This window comes from Pituophis catenifer, unplaced genomic scaffold (assembly GCF_029215685.1).
Source record: "Pituophis catenifer annectens isolate HBS135680 unplaced genomic scaffold, rPitCat1.0.hap2 SCAF_2, whole genome shotgun sequence".
Classification (NCBI taxonomy): domain Eukaryota; kingdom Metazoa; phylum Chordata; class Lepidosauria; order Squamata; family Colubridae; genus Pituophis; species Pituophis catenifer.
In genome coordinates, this window is record NW_027256882.1 from 115,554,211 (window position 1) to 115,576,882 (window position 22,672).

Sequence of the window (22,672 nt, forward strand, 5' to 3'; positions counted from 1 at the left end):
TTGGAAACTTTATCCTAGGAATGAAATCTGAAGTAAAGCCTTGTCCTTTTTTGAGTCCACAGTCTGTGACAACATGGGTCTATGTACTTGCACATTTTTTCTGTTAAATGAAACAATTATTAGAGTGAACATATGCCCCGAAAGACCATACAAAAGACTAGTAAAAATTAAGCAATCAATATAAAAAGCTGTGGAATTCTTAGCTCCTCTCTAAGAGCTTATGCCTTAGCTTAAGAACAGAGATTTGATGGGAGAAGCATTGAGAGTAGGCAGCAGAATTCCAATGCAATTCCAAAATATTTATTCATACCCATTTTAGCTAAGAAATTGCAACATAGGGAACTTGGATAGACTAATAGGATCATCATAGGTCACTTCCCCCAAAGTTTTACTAACTGTTGCAGAGAGATGTTGTGGCCTGCCAGCAGAGCTGGCAGCAGATCCGGACAGTGAGGAGGTTGGGGAGGAACATGGGCCAGTCCTGGAGTCTGAGGAAAGCTCTGATGAGGGCTCTGTATCGGAGGCAGAGAGGGGGCCAGGGCCATATGTCAGTTATCAGCTGCCTTCGGAATCAGACATCAGTGAGGCAGACAAACAGCTGAGGCCTGTTCCCAGTGTAAGCATGCACAGAGTTGCCAGACGAAGGGAACAGCTAAAGAACAAGAGTCGACTTGGGAGGTGGACGATGAATGGCCCCTCCCAACGGGAATAAAAGAGGAGAGAAAAGGGAGTAGAGTTTGCAGGTGACAATTAGTTCACTTAATTGGTGACTCTCAGAGATTTCCTGCCAAGTTTTAAAGATATCAGCCTGGCAGCTCTCCAAGCCAGATAAGGTCTATGACTATAAATTCTCCCTTGAAAGCAGGGGTGAAATCTAAATTCTTTTGCTACCGGTTCTGTGGGCGTGGCTTGGTGGACATGTGACTAGGTGAGCGTGGCCAGTTTGACGTCACTCACATCACTCACTGTTAGAGCCAGGAGCTCCACATTCTGACACAGAAGCACATTCTGTCTTTCACAGAATGTCACAGAAGCCAGGAGCTGCACAAAAGCACATTCTGCCTTTCTGAAGCCCCCACCGCTTTGAGTTTCCCTCTGGCTTGACTGCCCAGGTGAACCTCAGAGCCTTCTCTTGCCCTGCTCTTATCCCGGAGGGCCACATATCCCCCCCCGCCAATCCTCTGTACAAACCGCCCACCCCGTTTCTGCAAAGGCAGAGCCTCCCCCTTGCAGGGCGATCCAAAGAGGGGAGGAAGATGCTGCAGAAAAAGCCACCTTCCACCCAGGCATCCTCCTGCAACCAAACGTGCCCAGCCGTCTTTTTTTTTTTCCCCCACTCCCGCACATCAATAGAGATGCATAGCTGTAAAGCCTGATTGGGGGAAAAAAATAAAATCAAAGCATAATCACAGCAATTCACACACACACACACACATACACACACAAACATTTGAAAGCCACTCTTTGAACGGATGTCAGAGTGCAAAAGGGGGCGGCCGGCTATTGTTCCCCGCTTGCCTGAACCTTCCACACACATGGACGGTATTAGAAAGTTTGCATTTCATGGCTACTGCAGACCCTAAGAGGGGCTCGCTCTCTTAACCGGAAGATAAAGGGGCTTCAGTGAAGCGCCGCACATTGATTGCCACCTTCACGCTTTGCGAACCACCTGTAATATTTGCAAAGGTTGGACCTGGACTCTCCAAAGCGGATGCCTCCTTTCATTTTAAGTCCGTGTGTGTGTGTGTGTGTGTGTGTGTGTGAATTCGCCAGCTTGGCCAATTCGCCAGCTTGGCCAATTCAGTTTTCCACAGACAGGAAAACCTTTGCCGAAATTGCCTTGGCTTTCATAATGTTACCCGAATACCGCTGTAAAAAGGGAAGGGGGAGCACGTGCATGCCTAGGGTGGGGGTGGGAGGATCCTGGTCACAGAGATATTTTTATCTGCCGCACAGCGGGCTTCCCCCCCCTTCCTTTGGGCACATGCGCGCAGACTTCCTGGTTCTTTGCTGTGCCTGGGAAGGAAGGTGTCGGGACTAGCCCAGCGCTTTGTAATGCTTCGTGCTTAACACCCACCCACCCACACCCATACCCACCCACACAGCCTTGGTCTCTGTTGTTGATATTTAGGCTTACTGGTCTTTTTAACAATCATGATTCTTTGCAAATTGAGAGATGCTCCAGCTGTCCTTGGGCTATGATTCCTTCCCCGTAGCCCTGCTATGCTTGCCTGCCTTCCAGCCCTGCTTCAGCTTGCTTGCTTTCGCAAGCTGGCTACCGGGACGCCAGGAAGGCAGCATGGAAGGCAGGCAAGCATGGCAGGACTGCAGGCCGTGGACCGGTTCGGGGGCGTGGCCAACCAGCCATTGCTTCTGGTTCAGCGAACTAGCCTCAATCTCCTCTACCTACTTGCCCGAGCCGGTCCGAACCGGGATCTTTTCACCCCTGCTTGAAAGACTTTGCTGGATGTGAATGAGAGGAATTCACAGTAACTTAATAAAAAGGGGTTTTTGTCGGGACAAGGAGTCTGCTTCATGCTCTTGGGAAGCCTAGGTCAGAACAGTACAACTGAAAACTAAATATTGTGATAAAATTAGATTAAGAGCCGTGGTAGCACAATGGTTAGAATGCAGTATTGTAGGTTAATTCTAATGATTGCCGACTGCCAGTAGTTCGACAGCTTGAATCTCACCAGCTCAAGGTGACTCATCCTTCCATCCTTCCGAGGTTGGTAAAATGAGGACCCAATTGTTGGGGGCAATATGCTGACTCTGTAAACTGCTTAGAGACGACTGTAAAGCACTGTAAAGAGGTATGTAAGTCTAAGTGCTATTGCCATTAACACACTCAATCTGGGGAAGTTCTAGAAGCTAAGGGTTTTGGGGATGGGAGGGGGTCTCTTTTACTGCTTCAGCCCAGGCTGGTTATAGGAATCACTATTTGATGAACAATTGTGCTACTCATTCTGTGAGTGGCACAATTGTTCTTTGACTTAAGTGATAAATGAATAGACTGCATTTTCAGCCAGTAACAGAACCATTGAAATAAACATGAGGCAGAGCAGATAACCTGTATTAATATTAGAAGAAAATGTGCCAGACAGCACACATATACACCAAAGAAGGTTAGAGTCCTTTTTATAGTTCAGATTAGTATCTTTTCTCATTTTTTATTTCTTAGTAAAAAAACATCCAGTCTGACTGCTGCTTATGTATATTCCTGTAGTATGCCTATTCCAGATTTTTCACTGAGGAATAATTATTATTTTGTTGACATTAAAATACTTATAGAAATGTATGATATTCTTACAGAAAATATTTTTACACAAAATACCTGAATATTTGAAAGGTTTATTGGGAACAAGCTTTAAAGCTCTGAACTTCTGATGTGATTTAATAGCATTGGACAGTCTAACACCAGATTTAATTTCCACAGTTAAAATACCTCTGTCATTTTGCCTCCGACAATATCATGCAATTCACTCAACTCACTGAAACAGGTGCTTGACACCACAGGTATAAAATAACACAGAAAATGACATTGTTGAAACATTAATGGTTGGCTGTTGCAATGAATACACTTCAGAACACCAAACTAGAGCTGTCCTTTCAATAGCTAGATAAGCAGCTTGAGCAAACCTAACCCCCTCCTCTTTCGGGGGGCAAGGGTTATACAGATTCTGGAATTGGCAACAGAATCAATATAGTTCATGTAGAAATTCCACCAAAGGAAAGAAATACTCTGATTTAGGTCAGGAAGTCATTTACAGATATCTGCAGGATGCACGTCTTTGAAGTCCTGGATGAAATGCAAGCTGTATGACTGAAAAATAAATTTATTGCCTTTTCAAAGTGGACTAGAAAAGAAATAAGGTCATATATATTCCATCCTGATGGTGGAAGAGAAGGGGGGAGACTTACAGTATGCTGTAGCAATTTCTAATCATGACTAGAAGCACACACTAAGGAATGTGAAAGAAAATTGATATTCATACTGGAATGTGTTGTACCATCTCCTGAAACAGCATTCGTTTTTACTCTTTGTAAAGCCTGCATATCATTAATTATGTTTATCATACAAGCTGATAAAAAGATTTTCCCTCCAGAACAGACAGAAGTTGGAGAAAATGAAGAATGCTTCATTTGGTAGGTTTAAAGATTTAAGTTACTCTTTAAAGAATCAGGGTTTGAAAATATTCAATTATTAAACTACTCACACTGAATGAGTGTGTGTATGTATGTGTGTCTTTAAGATGGCTTAAATACTAATTGATGCAACAATCATTCTCATCCTCCTGAAATTTTAAATCACAATAATGAGAAATATATATATATATATATATATATATATATATATATATATATATATATATATATATATATAAATATAATATTTATTTTTTTATTTATTTAATTTAATTTATATACCACCCTACTCCCGAAGGACTCAGGGCGGTGAACAGCCAGAAGATAAAAATACATCATACAAAAGTTAAAAACCATTTAAAAGTACATTAAATAATTCTGGCCCAAAAAACAAATTTAAAAACACCTAATTTGTATAAAACTTAAAAGCAAATTAAAAGGGAGAGCCAAGCCAGACCAGCCTGCTGGAATAAAAATGTTTTGAGGGTGCGGCGGAAAGTGCGTAAATCTGGGATCATCCGTATCTCCGGGAGGAGCTCATTCCAGATGGCAGGTGCCCTCACAGAGAAGGCTCTCTCCCTGGGGGCCGCCAGCTGACACTGTTTGGCTGACGGCACCCTGAGGAGCCCCCCTCTATGGGAGCGTACTGGTCGGTGAGAGGCTACTGTTGATAGAAGGTGGTCTCGTAAGTACCCTGGTCCTAAGCCGTAGAGCGCTCTATAGGTGGTGACCAGAAACTTGAAGCGCACCCGGAAGACCACCAGGAGCCAGTGCAGCTCGCGCAGGAGGGGAGTCACATGGGAGCGCCACGTCGCTCCCATAACCACCTGTGTGGCTACATTCTGGACCAGCTGGAGCCTCCGGGTGCTCCTCAAGGGGAGCCCCATGTAGAGAGCATTACAGTAGTCCAGGCGTGAGGTGACGAGGGCATGAATGACTGTAAGTAATGAGTCCCGATTCAGAAAGGGACGCAACTGGCGAATATGGCAAACCTGATAAAAAGTCCTCCCGGACACAGCTGTCAAATGCTCTTCTAAAGTCAGCCGTGAGTCCAGGAGGACACCCAAGTTGTGAGCCCTATCCGTGGGGGCCAACGACTCGCCCCCAATAGTCAGTGATGGCACCAACAGACTATATCGGGACATCGGAAACCACAGCCACTCGGTCTTGGATGGGTTGAGTCTGAGTCTGTTTCTCCCCATCCAGATCCGCACGGCCTCCAGGCACCGGGACATCACTTCAAGGGCATCATTGGGGTGATCCCGGGGTGGAGATGTACAGCTGAGTGTCATCAGTGTGCTGGTGGTACTTCACTCCGAAATCACGGATGATCTCGTGCAGTGGCTTCACATAAATGTTGAACAGAAGGGGCGAGAGGACCGAACCTTGTGGCACCCCACATACAAGGGGCCTCGGGGTCAACCTCTGCCCTCCTGTCAACACAGACTGTGACCGGTCAGAGAGAAAGGAGGAGAACCACCGCAACACGGTGCATCCCACCCCAACCCTTCCAACCGATGCAGCATGATACCATGGTCGATGGTATCAAAAGCCGCTGAGAGGTCTAACAGGACCAGGACAGAGGAGCAACCCGTGTCCCGAGCCCTCCAGAGATTATCAACCAACGCGACCAATGCCGTTTCCATGCTGTGCCCAGGCCTGAAGCCCGACTGGAACGGATCTAGATAAGCTGATTCATCCAGGTACTGAGGCAGCTGTAGCACGACCACACTCTCAACAACCTTCGCAACAAATATAAAATAGATTTGCATTTTTTTTTTAATTTGATTTATATGCTGCCCTTCTCCGGAGACTCAGGGCGGCTTACAATGCGTTAAGCAATAGCCTTCATACTTTTGTATATTTATACAAAGTCAGCTTATTGCACCCACAAACTGGGTCCTCATTTCACCTACCTTAGAAAGGATGGAAGGCTGAGTCAACCTTGAGCCTTGGAGTGATTCGAACCAGCAGTAAATTGCAGGCAGCTGTGTTAATAACAGGGTGCTTAGACCACTGTACCAGCAATGTAGAATGTGAAATAGATTGCTCAAAAATTTTGAGGCTGAAAATTATATTAATATAATTACAGAATAATCTAGAAGAATAGAAATACCAACATGGGAAGATTGTTGTAGAGCTGATTGCCAACTCTGATTTATTTCCTAAGGAACACTGGTACAAGCACCAATACATCACTTGCAATAGCTGGGTTACATACCATTTTTTAAAATTTTCAACATAGATTAGGATAAGTCTTTTTATTATTCTACGTATATCTCTTAGTTTGGTAGAGGCAGAATGCCACTACCATTATTTTGCAAATGGTCTGTATCTGCTGGTGATTTAAATTATCTGTATCTTCTATTTTAAATTTCTGCTGATTTGTCCTTTTACTATTCTATTTTTCTTCTTCCATCTCTCTCTCTCTCTCTCTCTCTCTCTTTCTTTCTTCCTTTCTCTCTCTATCTCTCTGTGTTTTGAGTAACAAACCAGAGGAAATATTTATTTATTTAAAGTATTTTTTTAATTGCCCTTCATCTTAAACAAATATTGTAAAACCAAATATGACAGAATATTACAACCAAGCGCAGCCCATGCACAAGAGCATATAGGAATTTAACTGAAGTAAAGCTCCAATGGGAATTTACTAAAGCAATGACAATGGCAGCTGGGCCAAGAACAGTTAGATGTTGAAATTGTTAGATTACTGTAATGTTAATTAAATGTAAAATAAAATACCTGTGCTCTTATTATCTACATGGCTGCCTAACCACATTACATTAGTCAGTATCACTCATCATTTCATTGAGACAATGAAGATTTGGACAGTGGATATGTGCAAGTGTCTTCTATGACAAAGACTTAGCAAAATCAATTCAAAGACTCAGAGGTTTCAATATGCCATAGTATTATTGAGCATTCATACAGCAGGTGTCTGATACATCTCACCTAAAAATTCAGAAAATCCCAGTTTGGGGTTGTCCAAGCAACCTAATTATTATACTATCAACATATCCTGGAACTTAACCTGAACACAATAAACCACGTGAAGCTTTATGGACAGCTGGTTTGTACTAGCAGAAGTATAATTATTTCACAGTCATAGACCTATGGCACTTCCACGAATCAATCACAGTGGAAACAAAACTAGTTTTTCTAATCTCTATACATGAAATCAAAATGCATTTTTCTGTTATATGAAGGCCTTGATGGCCGTGGCATCCATTTGCAACGGCTATTCTCTATCCTAAGCCTATGTGAAGAGACGCCAGCAAAGACACTTTATCACTTAAGACAAAGGCAAAATTGTGCCTCCGTATTCAGTTTCCGCTAGCAAAATTATAGCAGTTGACCGTTACTTTAGAGCTTGCATTAGGACAGCATTGTCTACTACATCTGGAGAATACAAAGTAGACCACATGGCATAAGCAATGATGCTTGACATTGCCTTGCCATCTCTGCCTCCTAGCATCTGTTGTCTGGAGTAGCCATCTTACTTTGATTAATATTAGGGCTAGCCTTCCACTCAGGATAATTGTGTTTCAGCATAGGTGAAACACATTCTACACCTCATATGTTTTCCAATACAAAGGAAGCTACAACATTACCCAAATCAAGCAGGTTTACATGATGATTATGCAGCCCTATAAATCTAATAAACAAACAACTTGGTTTCTATTGTTTTAGTAGAAGTCACGTTTCTATTTTTATCGAATCATGTTGATTTTCTCACTTTCTTCTAGATTGGATTGAAAAGTTTAGAAATAAGGAAATGAAGGTTTTTTGATGCTCCCTCATTGCCACCCAGCCATTTTTGCTGAATTGCTGCCTTTGTCAGAGACAGTGCTTTTCCTCTCTCTCTCTCTCTCTCTCTTTTTTATCTTCAAATCCTATTCCATCTCTTCCATAAATTGTTTCTGCTTTTATTGCTATTATTGCCATTACTTTAAGAAAAGCAGTTAGGGGGAGAAAAAAAGTCTTTGATACAAAGAGCAATCTAATAGGACAAAACTATCCAGCGGTGCTGCGAGTGAACCTGCTGGTCTACTGGGCACAGGCATAGATTTAGCATATAGAAAAAAACTGCAAACAATAGTCTTGATAAGTATAAAGGCCCTCCCCACAAGGGAAACCAGTATAATTTCAAAATATCTACAAGGAATGTGTTTTATTCTGATCTGTTCAAAACACTATCTACCATAACAGAGGTTATAGTGTTTTGCATAGTAGTCAAGAAATTTAATGGCAAACAGTCATAGTATGGTCAACTGTGGAAGAGAAGGCCAAAGATATGAAAGCATAATTTTAACATCCTTTTTGCTGGAAACAAGTATGACAGTATCAATCAAATATTCCATATCATTGACTGGGTACTTTTTCAAAACATTGAATATGGGAATTGATTTCTTCCTAGATGTTCTTTTCACACTGTGTATTTATTACTGTTGGCTTTCACGGATGCTCAGTTGAACCCAAGCACAGTTGGTAAAATTCCATCAACATAAGGCAAAATTAAATGATCTCCTCTCCCCTGTAGATCCTTATTCTTCTGGAAATCAGGCTTTTGGCATACATTCTAGAAGCAGAAAAGAAATGTAGACTGTCTCTTCCTGTTCCTACCAGCAATATGTTTAATCCTGACACTCAACATGACAGTCAATAATTCTAATTGTCTAAGCATGGAATAGGTCTTATTTTCAGCTCTTATTCATTGGGTAGATAATTTTATTGAGCTATTCACTGTGGCTTAGTATCTTTTTAATAGTGAGCTGTAAAAAGGCTCATCCCAGTGTATATGAAAAAAAGGCTTTTTGTTTCCGTGTATCAATTTACACTTACCTAAATTTCATTTTGACCATCCACTCAATGCCCTTTCATAGGCCATCCATTCAATTAAAGAGATCCTTCTGGAGACCTTCACAATCAATTTTTGTTTCAAGCATCCTGAACAGTTTAGTATCATCCATAGACCTGGCTGGTACACTATTTATCAACATGCAGATAATTTATGAACAAATTAAAAAAACACCAGTCTCAACAGATCCCCGAGACACTAATGCAGATTCTTAATACTTCAAAAACTCCTCATGTTTTACTCCCCTGTCAAAAATAAATTAAATATTTTCATATTTGGGCTAAAAGTTACATAGAATCATTTGAGTAATCAGATCAAAATATATCAATTTTTGGGTGCACAGTAATGTCCAATTAACAGTGCAGTCGTATACATAGTTACAATGAAATAAATGCCACTGAATTCAGTGGGTCTTATTCCCAAGTAAACATGTATAGGATTGCTATTTAATACCATAAAATCACAAACAAATACAGAAAAACACTTTTAAAAACATAGACATTTTCACAAGTTAGAAGAACAAGATAAACCTTTTAGGAACAATGATTGATTAGATACAAAGCTCAAATAAAGTGGTCCTCAAATCTGATCCCCATGGATTAAAAAGAGACCTTGCAGATCAAGAAACCAGCCTGCATCAACTAGAAAAACTGGTTTCGGTAGCAAGTAAACTGTATGCTATAAACCTCAGTATTACCTTGAAATATGTTGAAGACAGACATGTATTCCAATTTAAGTGTCTTTCCCAAAAGGTTTAGCTACCCAAAGAGACTGAGACACCTAAATAATAATAAAAGACACAAGTCTGACAAGCACATTTTGTTTCAAAAGAAAAACAATTAACTGGCAACCAGGCGGTCCTTTTAGAGTCTCCAGTTGCCATTTTAATTTCAATTCTTATTTTGATGCTGTACCAGGTTTTTTTTTTTAAGAAAATTTTGATAAGACTACTCCATCTGGACTGCCACAGTTTAGATGGCTACTAGCTATTATATATATATAAAAATGCTGGGAAATTTAATTCTTTGCTAGCATCTATTTACTGACCAGACTTTTGCAATCTAGATTGGGTAGACCTAGATAAGAAAATGGAAATGACGTGGGGAAACAGCCCTCTCCCCCCCCCCCCCAAGTTGGGGAAATTCCTATTCTAACTTCAAACTGCACACAGAGGGTTCTTTTCCTTCTACATTAAAGACTAAAGATCAAGGTCAAGAAAAAGGCTTGAATTAGGATGCTACACAATAGGCTGAAACTATCATCAGCAATTATTTGGGTTCTCCAGGAACAATCTGCACATTGAAGCGAGACCTTTAGTAATTTGTGTTTAAAATTCAAAATAGTCCAACAGATCTAAAACAATATGTATTTGTTATTACTTTCTAGGTTGACATATAACAAAAGCAATGCAATTGTTCGTAGGCCTGACACTCTGCATGATGCCAAAGCTGTGCTGAGCGGCCCGCTGTTAGAGAAGGGTAGACCATCGTGCTGTAGCACTGCTTCAGCCCTCCCATGCTGTGTCAGTCTATAGGCAAACACCATGACCACTGTCACAGCACAACACATGGAAATACTAGGGAGCTATTTCTGTAACAACAGGAGGGCAGTTCCTTCTCAACTTGACCCCTGCTCTTGATAGCTATTGTGGTGATGCACTCAGAATGAAATATTTAATAAGGAGGTAGTTCAGAAAATGGGCTAGCTAAGGGAAAGAGGGGGCAATGGTTAAAATGGTCAATCTTAGTTAAATTGAGTGGAACAATCTCATCAGTGGGATACCCCTTCTATACCGAATGGAATATGAAGGAGGCTAATTTATATGTTTGAAAGTTTTAACTTGCTATCAACTATATATATATAAAAAATCTCTGTTTTAACATCCAGAATTAAAGACTGGAAGCAGATGAGTCCATAAAGGGACAGCCGGTTGCCATACACAATTGTAACTATGTTTCTACAAGTTATGAAAAGAAAGCAATATGTGCCTGTTTCGGTGGCTGTCGTTTGCCTACCAATGGTGCAGTGCTCCCCATTCCAGCCCTCTCGGCATTCACATTTTCCATCTTTACAAGTTCCATGTTCTGTGCAGCGGGGATGACAAACACGTTGGTCACAGGCTATCCCTGTCCAGCCCTCTTCACAGCGACATGCTCCGCCAATGCATACACCATGAGTGCCACAGTCTACAGCACATACTTCTGGAAAAGAATAAAACAAAGAAAGAGATGGAAATTACTCAGTATTGCTTGTTACCCAGTATTGTCATGAAAACCAATAGCATTTTGAACACAGGAGTGATTATTATTTTTCCTAATTTAATTTGCTTATTGTCTGACTCCCAACAACTCTGGGTGGTTGTGTACTTTTGTTGCTATAAGTAAGCAACACGTGATAGAAACTTCTACAAATGAGATATTAAATCTGTTATTATATCACATCCAAGCAGTTGGCATTTTGTTGAGAACATCAACCAAAAAGAGACCACAAATTAAAATTTCTGATATAGGTGTATTCCATTGCCTTTAGTATTTCCAAAGGTGAGCACAATTTTGAATAATCATTATGGTAGATGTTATCGTGAACTGAAAGTTTCAGAAACACATATCTTCAACACTATCATAAAACAGGATTACAAAAAAATACAAGGGATGAAAATCAAAACATTGGAAGATAAATCTTTTTTTTATATTGATTCGATTAACCATGGGTAAATTGTCAGTTACACAGCATTTCAGAATTCAGGCAGTGCTGCCAAGGATAAAGGACAGTTTGAAAACAGGATAAAGGGTAGTTTGAACATTAAATGCTCAAAATCACGATAATAAAGAAGCAAACTCTTATCGTTCCTACATTGTAAGTTGTATACAGGTTTTGGAGTATCTGAATTTATATTAGAATTCCAACTCTTAATACAACAATTGAATTTTGATGATGTGAATTATCTCAAATAAGTACCCAGAGATCACACAGTCTATTGGATATCAAGAATAAATATTCTAAAACTAATTTTTCTTCTTCTTCTTACCAACGGAGCAGTCAGGACCCATCCAGTTGGGATCACAGTTACAGAGGCCTGTGTCAGTGAGATATGTGCCATGCCCACTGCACTGGTCTGGACACTGGGCACGTGGAAGTTCACAATTTAAACCTCCCCAGCCTGGGCTACAGAGACATTCTCCATTTACACAAACACCATGGTTGGAACAGGATGGATCCAAGCAATCAACTGAAACAAAGCAAAGCAAAACAAAACAAAGTCAGTGAAAAAGGTCAGGGTACTGAACACACAGTCTGATTGACATCAGTTGATGGATCTGTGCTCAGCAAGGTTCCTTGCTGTTGAAATGGAATGCAGCAAGCTTGCTCAGTTGTTTTGTTAGGATTTTCTGGGAATCTGAAAACATAAAAAGGTCACCCCGCTTGCTATGAAGAAATTTCAAGAACCAGGTAGTGTTAAAAAAAAAGGTGGGGTGGTGGTGGGGAGGATAGGGGAAGGAATTATTAAAACAAAATAGACTGTTTTGAGACGAACAAAGAATATATATTCCAAATAGATACCAAACACTGGGATTCTTATACAATTTGTATTTAGGCTTCAGAAGTTTGATGGAAGGAGGCAAGGAAGTTTGTGTTCTCACTGTCTTTCCCTAGTCAACTGAAGGCCAAAACCTGTGAATTTTTTCACTAAACATGAAACTTGCCTATGTAAACTTTGTAAATAACTCCCTTCTAACGTAAATTCAAGCAGGGTACTACTTTAAAAAAAAATTTGGAGTGATTTATGACTCCCTTTAACTTGGGCTACAAAGGCCAACGAGGAGCTCAAAATGTATATAATAACACAATTCAACATGTCAACTACATCTGAAACACATATAGTAAGAACAGTTCTCTAGGCAGGATCACCACTGCCTGCTCTTTATCCCTGAAGCTAATTGACAAATAATGGAGTTGCTTATGCTCCTTTTTTTTTTCTCGTATTTTCCACTGTACAGTATCCTTTGCTTCCATCTGTCAAGCATTCTTTCAACATAACTGGCATAAAACAGTGTCAAGCAGCCATTCCTCATCCCTTTTATTTAGCTTTTTTCAGTACTATACTTGAAGACACTTGCTGCAACTGGGAAAACAACGGTGGCATCAGAAAACAGCTGCGAAAATAGTTAGATTTTTAAATAAGAAAGACTAAGGAAGTTTGGGAGTGAAGGTAAACATATAACCTTTCTACCACCACCACCGCTCCCCGATACTGAATGGTACTTATTTAATTGTCCATTTAATAATGTTGAATGAGCATATTTTTTTCCCACATAGCAGCTTTAGCTTCATTAGTTCCATCAATACAGTGACTTCCTATCATGTTGGATTTCGGCTTTCATAATTCTCAGCCTGAATGTCCAATTAGAAATTATAGGATTTAGTTCATTGCATCTTGAGAGCCTAGCTTAATGAATAAATCCGCAAAATGCCCTGTAAATTGAAAGACAAGCAGACAAATTTTCAGGTACAGGTAGACCTTGACGTACGACCACAATGTTTGGGCCCAAAGTTTCTGAGGCTTGTTAAGTGAGTTTTACCACCTTTCTTGCCACAGTCGTTAAGTCGTTAAGAATCATTGCAATTGTTAAGTTAGTAAAACGATTGTTAAGGGAATCCGGTTTCCTCATTGACTTTGCTTGTCAGAAGATCGCAAAAAGGGATTGCATGACCTTGGGACACTGCAACAGTCATAAATATGAGCCAGTTACCACCTGTCAGAATTTGGATCACATGACCATGGGGATGCTGCGACAGTTGTGAAAAATGATCGTAAGTCACTTTTTTTCAGTGACGCTGTAACTTTGAACAGTCACTAAATGAACTGTTGTTGTAAGTCGAGGACTACCTGTATTTAAAATAAATAAGCAAGGCTCTGAGGCTGTGCCTATCCTTGAATGTCTGAAAGAGGCTTCGATAGCATTCGGCTGAATAAAGCACAAAAATCCCTTAAGAAGTTCTTATTAAATGCACCATGGTCTGAAGGTCTCCCTGCAGTGATACTGGTGAAGTGCAACCATGATTCCCTCTTCACAGGATCTGTTCTAAATGCTTTGAACTGGATATATAGGCACATTAAATCACAAAGCACTCAGAATAAAACAATGCTTTAATGGTTCCATGAAGCAGATGATGAAAAGAAAACTGTAGACACACTTGGGGCTTAAAATGCCTTCCCAGCATCTTGAATGACAAAAGAATATAGTTTGCTGTGTTCTGCTGAGCTTCATTTATAAATGCTTTCAACAGATTAAATATTCCTTAAAAAGTAGGATATTTAGTACACTGGACTATTCTCTATATTCTGAGTTAAAAACTAGCTTTTGGTGGTTTGGAACATTCATTTCTAGTGTCAAATAACTGGATGAAAAATAGATGAAGTTTCATTGGAAAAACTATTCACTTTTCTGACTGAACATAGCAAACAGAAAAAGAAGCAAACTAACATTTGCATTATGTCATCAGGAACAAGTACAGGTAGTCCTCGAGTTACGACCACAATTGAGCCCTACATTTATGTTGCAAAGTGAAACATTTTTTAAGTGAGTTTGCCCCATTCTGCGACCTTTCTAGCTACAGTTGTTAAGTGAATCATTGCATTTGTTAAGATAGTAACACAGTTGTTAAGTGAATCTGGCTTCCCCATTGACTTTGCTTGTCAGAAGGTCTCAAAAGGTGATCACATGACCTTGGGACCAAACAACGGTCATAAGGATGAACCAGTTACCAAGCATCTGGATTTTGATCGTGTCACCATAGGGATACTGCAATGATCGTTAAGTGTGAAAAATGGTCATAAATCACTTTTTTCAATGCAGTTGTAACTTTGAACGATCACTAAATGAACTGTTGTAAGTCGAGGACTACCTATATTTCAATTAGAACCAACACAGATTCACTTTTATTGACTGTTCATAGTTTTTGCAGATATAAATTAATGACTCTGTTGGTTAAGAATAAACTATCACATTCCAATCCAGAAATGGAAGTATAAGTCTTCCAGTTGTAGTTAACTTATCTATCATCACTGGTTGGCTCATTCCCATTCAGCTCTTAAAGGGCAAGAAATGAATCTAACACAATGTCCTCTTGTTTCCTTAATGCCATTTTCTTCTAGGCCAGGGGTGTCAAACTCACAACGTCACGGTGGCATCACGTGACATATCGGGATTTTTTCCCCCTTTGCCAAACCAGGCATGGCCGCGGTCAGTGTGTGACGCATCCGACCCACGGGTTGGGAGTTTGACAGCCCTGGTCTAGGCCATGGGTCCCCAAACTTGGCAACTTTAAGGCTTGTGGATTTCAAATTCAATATGCTGGCTGAGGAATTCTGGGAGTTGAAGTCCACAAGTCTTAAAGTTGCCAAGTTTGGAGAGCTCTAATCTTGACAAAATAAGATGCAAGGAAAAAGCAAGGCATTGAGGCTTTGGCAAAGTAATTGTTAACTCATATGATTTGTTTTTTAGAACATCACAGAATTTCTATGTTAATAATGTCTCATTCTGTTTCTTTTCAAGCTATGGACATTATTTGACTTCCCTCTCTCCCTTATTCCCAAGAAGGAATCACTTTCTTGCATACATTCTCCTTGCTAACAAATTATTTTTGCTGCATGCTTGTTAAAATTATTTTTGTCCTGATTCTATTCTTTGTATCTCTTTGTTATTCCCCCTTTGAATGCCACCCTCATTGTGTAATCAGAAATTACATTAGAAACTAGGGGAAAAAAATAGTTTGGTATCCCATATATACTTCAGAGATAAAGTAGTCTATTGCTATCTCTAAGGAGAGTCAAACAACCATTTCAGGATGTACTATAAAAGTGGAACAGTACAAGTGCCCACACAACTGTACTTGCAAGAGATCTTTCTACTGTAAAATTAAAGCAGAAGTTGAACCTGCCATTTTTACACACCTTTAAATAAGTTTATATTTTCTTGGACATTAGCATGAATAAATCTACAATTACCACTCATCAAATTATGTGGCAAAATTAATTTATACCCCCGTTTACAGGATGGAGTATAACTTTGGTAATAAAATGGAAATAACTAGTTATAGTCCAATCCAGATTAGCACGGATAATCTCCTGGTTTGACTACTGCCAACACTCTTACATGAGGGCAGTCCTTGAAGATCACCCAGAAGCTTGGTATGCCCATGCAATACTTCTGCTTTTCAAGCTGCACTGGTAGTCCATTTTCTTTTGAGTGTGAATCAATGTGCTAATTATGCCTAATGTGGTATAAGGTCATACAGTTTAGCTTCCGTAGCATTTGGCCAGCTGCTTTCATCCAACAAGGTTGGCATATTCTACGTTCCTTTGATTCTTTTGGAACCCTAGAAGTGGGCTTTATCTGTTGTGATGCCTGCTATCTGGTCTGTGGTTCTCCTTGAGAACCATGTAGTTCCCACATTTTTGTCATTTCAAAAGGCCTGGAAGACATGTTCTTCTGCCAGGTCTTTGACTAGAATGGATGTAGCCCCGTATAAGGAGTGAGTGTGTGTTTTGTGACTATCAGGATTGCCATCTTGGTTTTCTGGATTATCTTCTTTTATTGCTGCTTTTATTTCATTGCTTTATAGTTTTTCTTATGAATTCCCCGTACTTCCTAGAATCAGATGGTAAACAAATAAAAATAAATAAATAATCAGGGGATCCCAATTTTATCATTATAAAGAATGAATTAAAACCTGTCTGAACTGTTTCAGGGACAGCTGGAGATGTGTGTGTGTGTTTGTGTGGTGTTCAAAATGACTATGACTCTAATCACTACTTTAAATTATGTAATATACAATCAATCAATGTCAATATCAATATTTATATATTATATTCTACATTATTTGAAATAATACACTATTAAATTCTAAACCGAACATTTCTGAAGAGGACTCTAAATACTGATTACTATGCATGCCACTTAATTATATATTACTATTTAGTTAAAAGAAGAAAAGTGGAGGCTATGATTCTTTAATTGACATTAGACATCACCCTTGGATTGAAGGAGGAAATACATTAGGTTAAGTGCATTTTGTTGCAGTGAGTTCAAGTAGTTTATGATAAATTTATTTAGCACAAGTTTAATCTTCTCTGCTTGTTGGTTTCTAATAATTATCTTATTTTTCTCCAATATCATAAAAACATCTGTTATAAATTTGAACCTTCCCTTTGTTTCCTACTTCCCTTCATCTGACTTCCAAAAACCATAAAAATAATTGCTAATGGCTTTCAATTTCTTCAGTTAATCCCTTAGAACCCAGAAGTATACTTCAATAGATTATGCTGATTTAAATTTATTAAAATATTATCTATTTAATTCCTCTCCTGACCAGAAGTGCAGGAAAGGGGAATTTTTTTTGTATGTGTGGATTTGTGTTTGGCAAGGAGAGGGAGAGAGAAAGGGAGGGAAGGAGACATTGTCTTGGAAAGAGTTGTGATTTATAACTTTTTATCTTCCTCTAATTTTGAATATACCTGCCAATACAATTCTAGCTCCCTATTTGTGCTAATCCCTTATTACAACTTGAATAACATGCCATTCAGCTATAATATTTCTAAAGATTTGATACTTTCCTCCACAGAACCAACATTTCTTAGATATTAGAAGATTACTCTCGGGCAAGCAAGAATAAAATTTTAATTCTAGTGCCACTGAAGCTTTCCAAATGAGATCAGTGCCACAAACAGAAAGCTTGACCTTCTCATTCTTCTTGTTCTCTTATGAACTAAGATTGCAAAGAAGAGGTTCCTAGTGTTATCAAAGAATATGGATGCCTGTCAGAGACCTGTCTTTCTAAGTTTTTATTTATTTTATAGATAGACTTGGCCCTTCTAATTCTGAACTCAGACGATCAGGGCAAGAGTCATCTGCAGGAATTGATTGCCACTGAAACTCAAAAAACACACTGAGTATTTGTTCTGCTATGCCCAAATAAGTGACAATTTTCTGTCTTTTACAAATGTTATGTTACAGTAGCATACGTATCTCCTGCACACATTCAGGAGGAAGACACTGGGAACCTCTGTAACAAATTGCAAGTGATACTAAATACAACATGAAAAAAGGAGCTAGTTATTATCAGTGGGTGATTATGAATGAGTGTCTACAAATGGATAATTAACAAGAAAAAGAAAGCAGACACATTGTAAGATATAGGAAAACATACCATAAAATGTGACTATGCCACAGATTCTATTTCAAATGTAAAATATTTTTATAATAAAAATTATAAATGTTTTGATTTAAATTTCCTGCTGTAGTGCCTGCCTTCTGGAACATTCTCCTCTCTGAGTTTAGGATGTTGGCCTATTGGTCTTTCAAAAGAACTTGGAGACCTGCTAATATGCCTGCAAGCATGCAAAGTATGCCAAGAGTCCCTTTTCTGGCTATGTGGACATGACAGATCATAATGTCTCTTGGCTGCTATTTGTACTTAATAGTTTCCTTGAATTGTGTTTGAACTATTTTAATTATTTTTATATTTGTTGGCCAGTAGAGTCAAAGGTGTGAGATGAATGAGGACACTAACTAAATAAATAAGTAGGTCTAAATTCTTTGGAAAGAGTATATTGAAACCTTTTCCAAACAGGATTATAAAATGACAGAAAAATGTGTAAAGAGAAGATGTATTCAGGAAGAAATTCTTCTAGTGGAAGAAATTCCACTAGAAAAGTAAGGTTCAACTGGCAATAAACCAGTTATCAAATAGGAAAGCCGCAGGCAGAGATTAAATACTCTTTGAACTCTTGAAATCTGCAGGAGAGATAGTTAAAATCCCTGCACTTCTATGTTAACACATACGGAACAATGCTGTGTGGCTTACAGACTAGAATAATTGGTATGAGTATGTGTGTGTATACATACACATACACATTTTTACTTATTTACTAAGACTTATCTGCCATTCCAGTCAAATATGACTCTGAATGGTTTAAAAAACTCCAGATACAGTAAAAAAGTTAAAAAGAAAAGTACAATCTGATATAATAAATAATAACTCAATATGACTGGCATACTAATAAAAGCGTATGATGCACAACTTCTCCTTGAAGGGAACAAAGACTCAAATCTTCCAGTTAAAGGTCCCCACTTCTAAATAGTCACCCAAAACCATAACTTGTATACCAAAGCAGTTAAGACTCAATAGATGTGCAAAATATTGAAACAACTGTACCAATTATCAGGGAAACAAAGTTTGGTTTTGTCAGAAAAGGACATACATAGCAGAACACGGGAATTATGATGAGATTCTGAGTTTCTGTATCCAGGGAGGTCAGATTAAACTCACCTGTTCTACCTCTATGCTGGCAAGCAAGGAATATTTATTCAAACAGTGAGAGAATTGCCGCTTGAGCTGATTTCTTGCTGAATTTGATTTTAATCTAGCAAGTGCCATTATATTATTTCCCATGCATGTATTTTATTTTATTCAATGACTATTAAAAAAAATGCCTTAAAACATTTTAGATTTATCTCATTATAGTGTTAATTGTCTTGAGTGCATTTTGGATGGAAGATAGGGTGTAGTTCTGGTCACATGATACAAAAAAAGATGCTGGGATGCAGAGAGGAACAACAAAGATGATAAAGAGTGTGGAGGCTCAATCATATTGATGAATAGTTGACAGCTATGTATGTCTAGGCTTTTGAAGCGAAGGTTTCAGGGTGGGGTGGGGGACATGATCACTGTCTTCCAGTATTTGAGGGGCTGTCACAGAGAAGAGGAGGTTGACTTATCCTCCAAAGCACTCCAAAGCACAAGAATTATGGGGTGGAAGCTCATTAAAGCTCATTCAATCATCCAACCTAGAAGTAAGGAGAAGTTTTCCAACAGTTAAGAACAATTAATCAGTGGGATTGCTTGCCGCCTGGAATTGTGGGTGCTTTGTCACTGGAGGTTTTCAAAAATAGACTGTGGGCAGCCATTGAGCTGAGGTGGCGCAGTGGTTAGAGTGCAGTACTGCAGCTACTTCAGGTGACTGCTAGTTCAGCAGATCAGCGGATCAAACCTCACCGCTTAAGGTTGACTCAGCCTTCCATCCTTCCGAGGTGGGTAAAATGAGGACCCAGATTGTTGGGGGCAATATGCTATTTAGTATACTGTCTTTGGTGTAAGCTGCCAAGAGTCCTCGGACAATGAGCGGCATAGAAATATGACTAATAAAATAAATAAATAAAATAATTTTGACCAAGACTGCATAAAATCTCCTGCCTTGAGCAGCAGGTTGGATTAGGCCTGGTTGGGCCAGGAGAAGGGGGGTCCCCCTCGTTGAGATGTGCCCACCGGGTTTCTATGCATTCCATCAGCCGAGGTCCCAGGGGAGGGGCGGGGCGGTGGCGGGTCTTGTAAAGGAAGGTCTCATTCCAAGTGAGGCTACTCTACCTCAGATAGCCGGATGTGAGTCCCTCCTGGTGAAGTGGGGACAAGGGAGGCAAATGGGCTTGCTGATTATGTACCTGGCTCCCTGCCACGTGTCGGCTGCCCTGCCCGAGCTACTCAGCGTGATTGCCGAGGTGGCAGTGGAGACCCCCAGGTTTATAGTCATGGGGGACTTCAACCTGCCTCTGTTGGTGAAGCGTCTGAGGTGGCCCGGGAGTTCATGGCTTCCATGACAGACCAGATGGTTCCGCCTCAGGCGCATGATGGATCCTGATAGGTTCCAGATGGAGCTTGGGCCATTTCCAGAGGATCTAACTCATGACTCGTCTGAAGAGCTGGTGGCCGACTGGGATAGAGGGGCCGCTGACACTTTGGACTGAGTCATGCCTTTGCGGCCTCTGACCTGTCGCTGAGTTTACCTGGCTCCTTGGTTCTCCGAGGAGCTGAGGGAGATGAAGCGCCGGAAAAGACGCCTAGAGAGAAATTGGACGTCTAGTCGCTCCGAATCTGACCAACACGGGTGAGGTCTCATATTAAGACCTACCTTGTGCTAATAAAAGCGGCAAAATCTAACTCTTTTTCTGCTCTTATCGCATTGGCAGATAACAGTCCAGCCGCCCTGTTTAGGGTGACCCGCTCTCTTCTCCATCTGGGAGTGCAGGAGGATCCCTTGCAGAGTCGCGCTGAGGATTTTGTTCAGTATCTGCATGATAAAATCACTCAGATTCGGGAAGGCTTGGTCTCTGACTGGGTAGGTACAGATGGGATGATGGAGGCCGGTCTTGAGAATGTCATTTGGGAGGAGTTCGACCCTGTTGCTCCCGAGGACATGGACAGGATACTGGGGCGGCTGAACGTGACCACAGTTTATTGGACCCGTGTCCCTCCTGGTTGGTGCTGGCCTCCCGGGAGGTTACGCAAGGCTAGCTCTAGGGGATTATCAACACTTCCTTGAATGAGGGTGTCTTGCCACCCGCCTTGAAAGAGGCGGTGGTGAGGCCCCTCCTCAAGAAGCCCTCTCTGGATCTGGCTGTTTTGGCTAACTATCATCCGGTCTCCAACTTTCCCTTCGTGGCAAAGGTTGTTGAGAGTGTGGTGGCGCGACAGCTTCCTGGGTACCTGGATGAAACTGTCTATCTGGATCCGCTCCAGTCCGGCTTCAGGCCTGGGCACAGCATGGAAACGGCATTGGTCGTGTTGGTGGATGATCTCTGGAGGGCTCGAGATAGGGGTTGTTCCTCTATCCTGGTCCTGTTAGATATCTCAGCGGTTTTTGATACCATCGACCATGGTATCATGCTGCACCGGTTGGAGGGGTTGGGAGTGGGGGGCACCGTTCTGCAGTGGTTCTCCTATCTCTCCGACCAGACGCAGTCGGTGTTGGCAGGGGGAAAGAGGTCGACCTCGAGACACCTTGTTTGTGGGGTGCCGCAGGGGTCGGTCCTCTCACCCCTTCTGTTCAACATTTATGTGAAGCTGCTGGGCGAGATCATCCATGGCTTTGGGGTGGAGTTCCATCAGTATGCTGACGATACTCAGCTGTACATCTCCACCCCAGGCCATCCCAACGATGCCCTTGAAGTAATGTCCTGGTGCCTGGAGGCCATGCAGATCTGGATGGGGAGTAACAGGCTTCGACTCAACCCTTCCAAGACTGAGTGGCTGTGGCTTCCGACGTCCCGATATAGCCAGCTGGTGCCATCGCTGGCTATTGGGAGTGAGTTATTGGCCTCCATGGAGAGGGCTTGCAACTTGGGCATCCTCCTGGATGCACGGCTGTCTTTAGAAGAGCATGTGACGGCCGTGGCCAGGGGGGCTTTTCATCAGGTTCACCTGATTCGCCAGTTGCGTCCCTTTCTGGATCGGGACTCCTTAAGCACAGTCACTCAGGCACTCGTCACTTCCCGCCTGAACTACTGCAATGCTCTATACATGGGGCTCCCCTTGAGGAGCACCCAGAGGCTCCAACTGGTGCAGAATGCGGCCACGCGGGGGATTATGGGAGTGAGGGGGCGCTCCCATGTGACGCCTCTCCTGTGTGAGCTGCATTGGCTGCCGGTGGTCTTCCTGGTGCGCTTCAAGGTGTTGGTTACCACCTTTAAAGCGCTCCATGGCATAGGGCCTGGGTATTTGTGGGACTGCCTTCTGTTGCCGATAGCCTTCCACTGGCCAGTATGCTTCCACAAAGAGGGACTCCTCAGGGTGCCGTCGGCCAGGCAGTGTCGGTTGGCGACCCCCAGGCGG

The 22,672-nt window shown here is 41.1% G+C and overlaps 1 protein-coding gene across 2 annotated transcripts in view; it reads right to left on the reverse strand.

Moving 5' to 3' along the window:
- TENM2 (teneurin transmembrane protein 2) overlaps positions 1-22,672 on the reverse strand; it is an 823,064-nt gene that overhangs the window by 136,038 nt on the left and 664,354 nt on the right. The window contains exons 11-12 of one of the 2 annotated variants that reach the window (XM_070937374.1): positions 12,033-12,233; positions 11,020-11,205 (exon numbers count right to left, since the gene is read on the reverse strand). In XM_070937374.1, the coding sequence (XP_070793475.1) occupies positions 11,020-11,205; positions 12,033-12,233 (387 nt within the window). Of the gene's footprint in view, positions 1-10,992; positions 11,206-12,032; positions 12,234-22,672 lie in introns of both variants that reach the window. The other variant, XM_070937373.1, reaches the window with a different exon arrangement.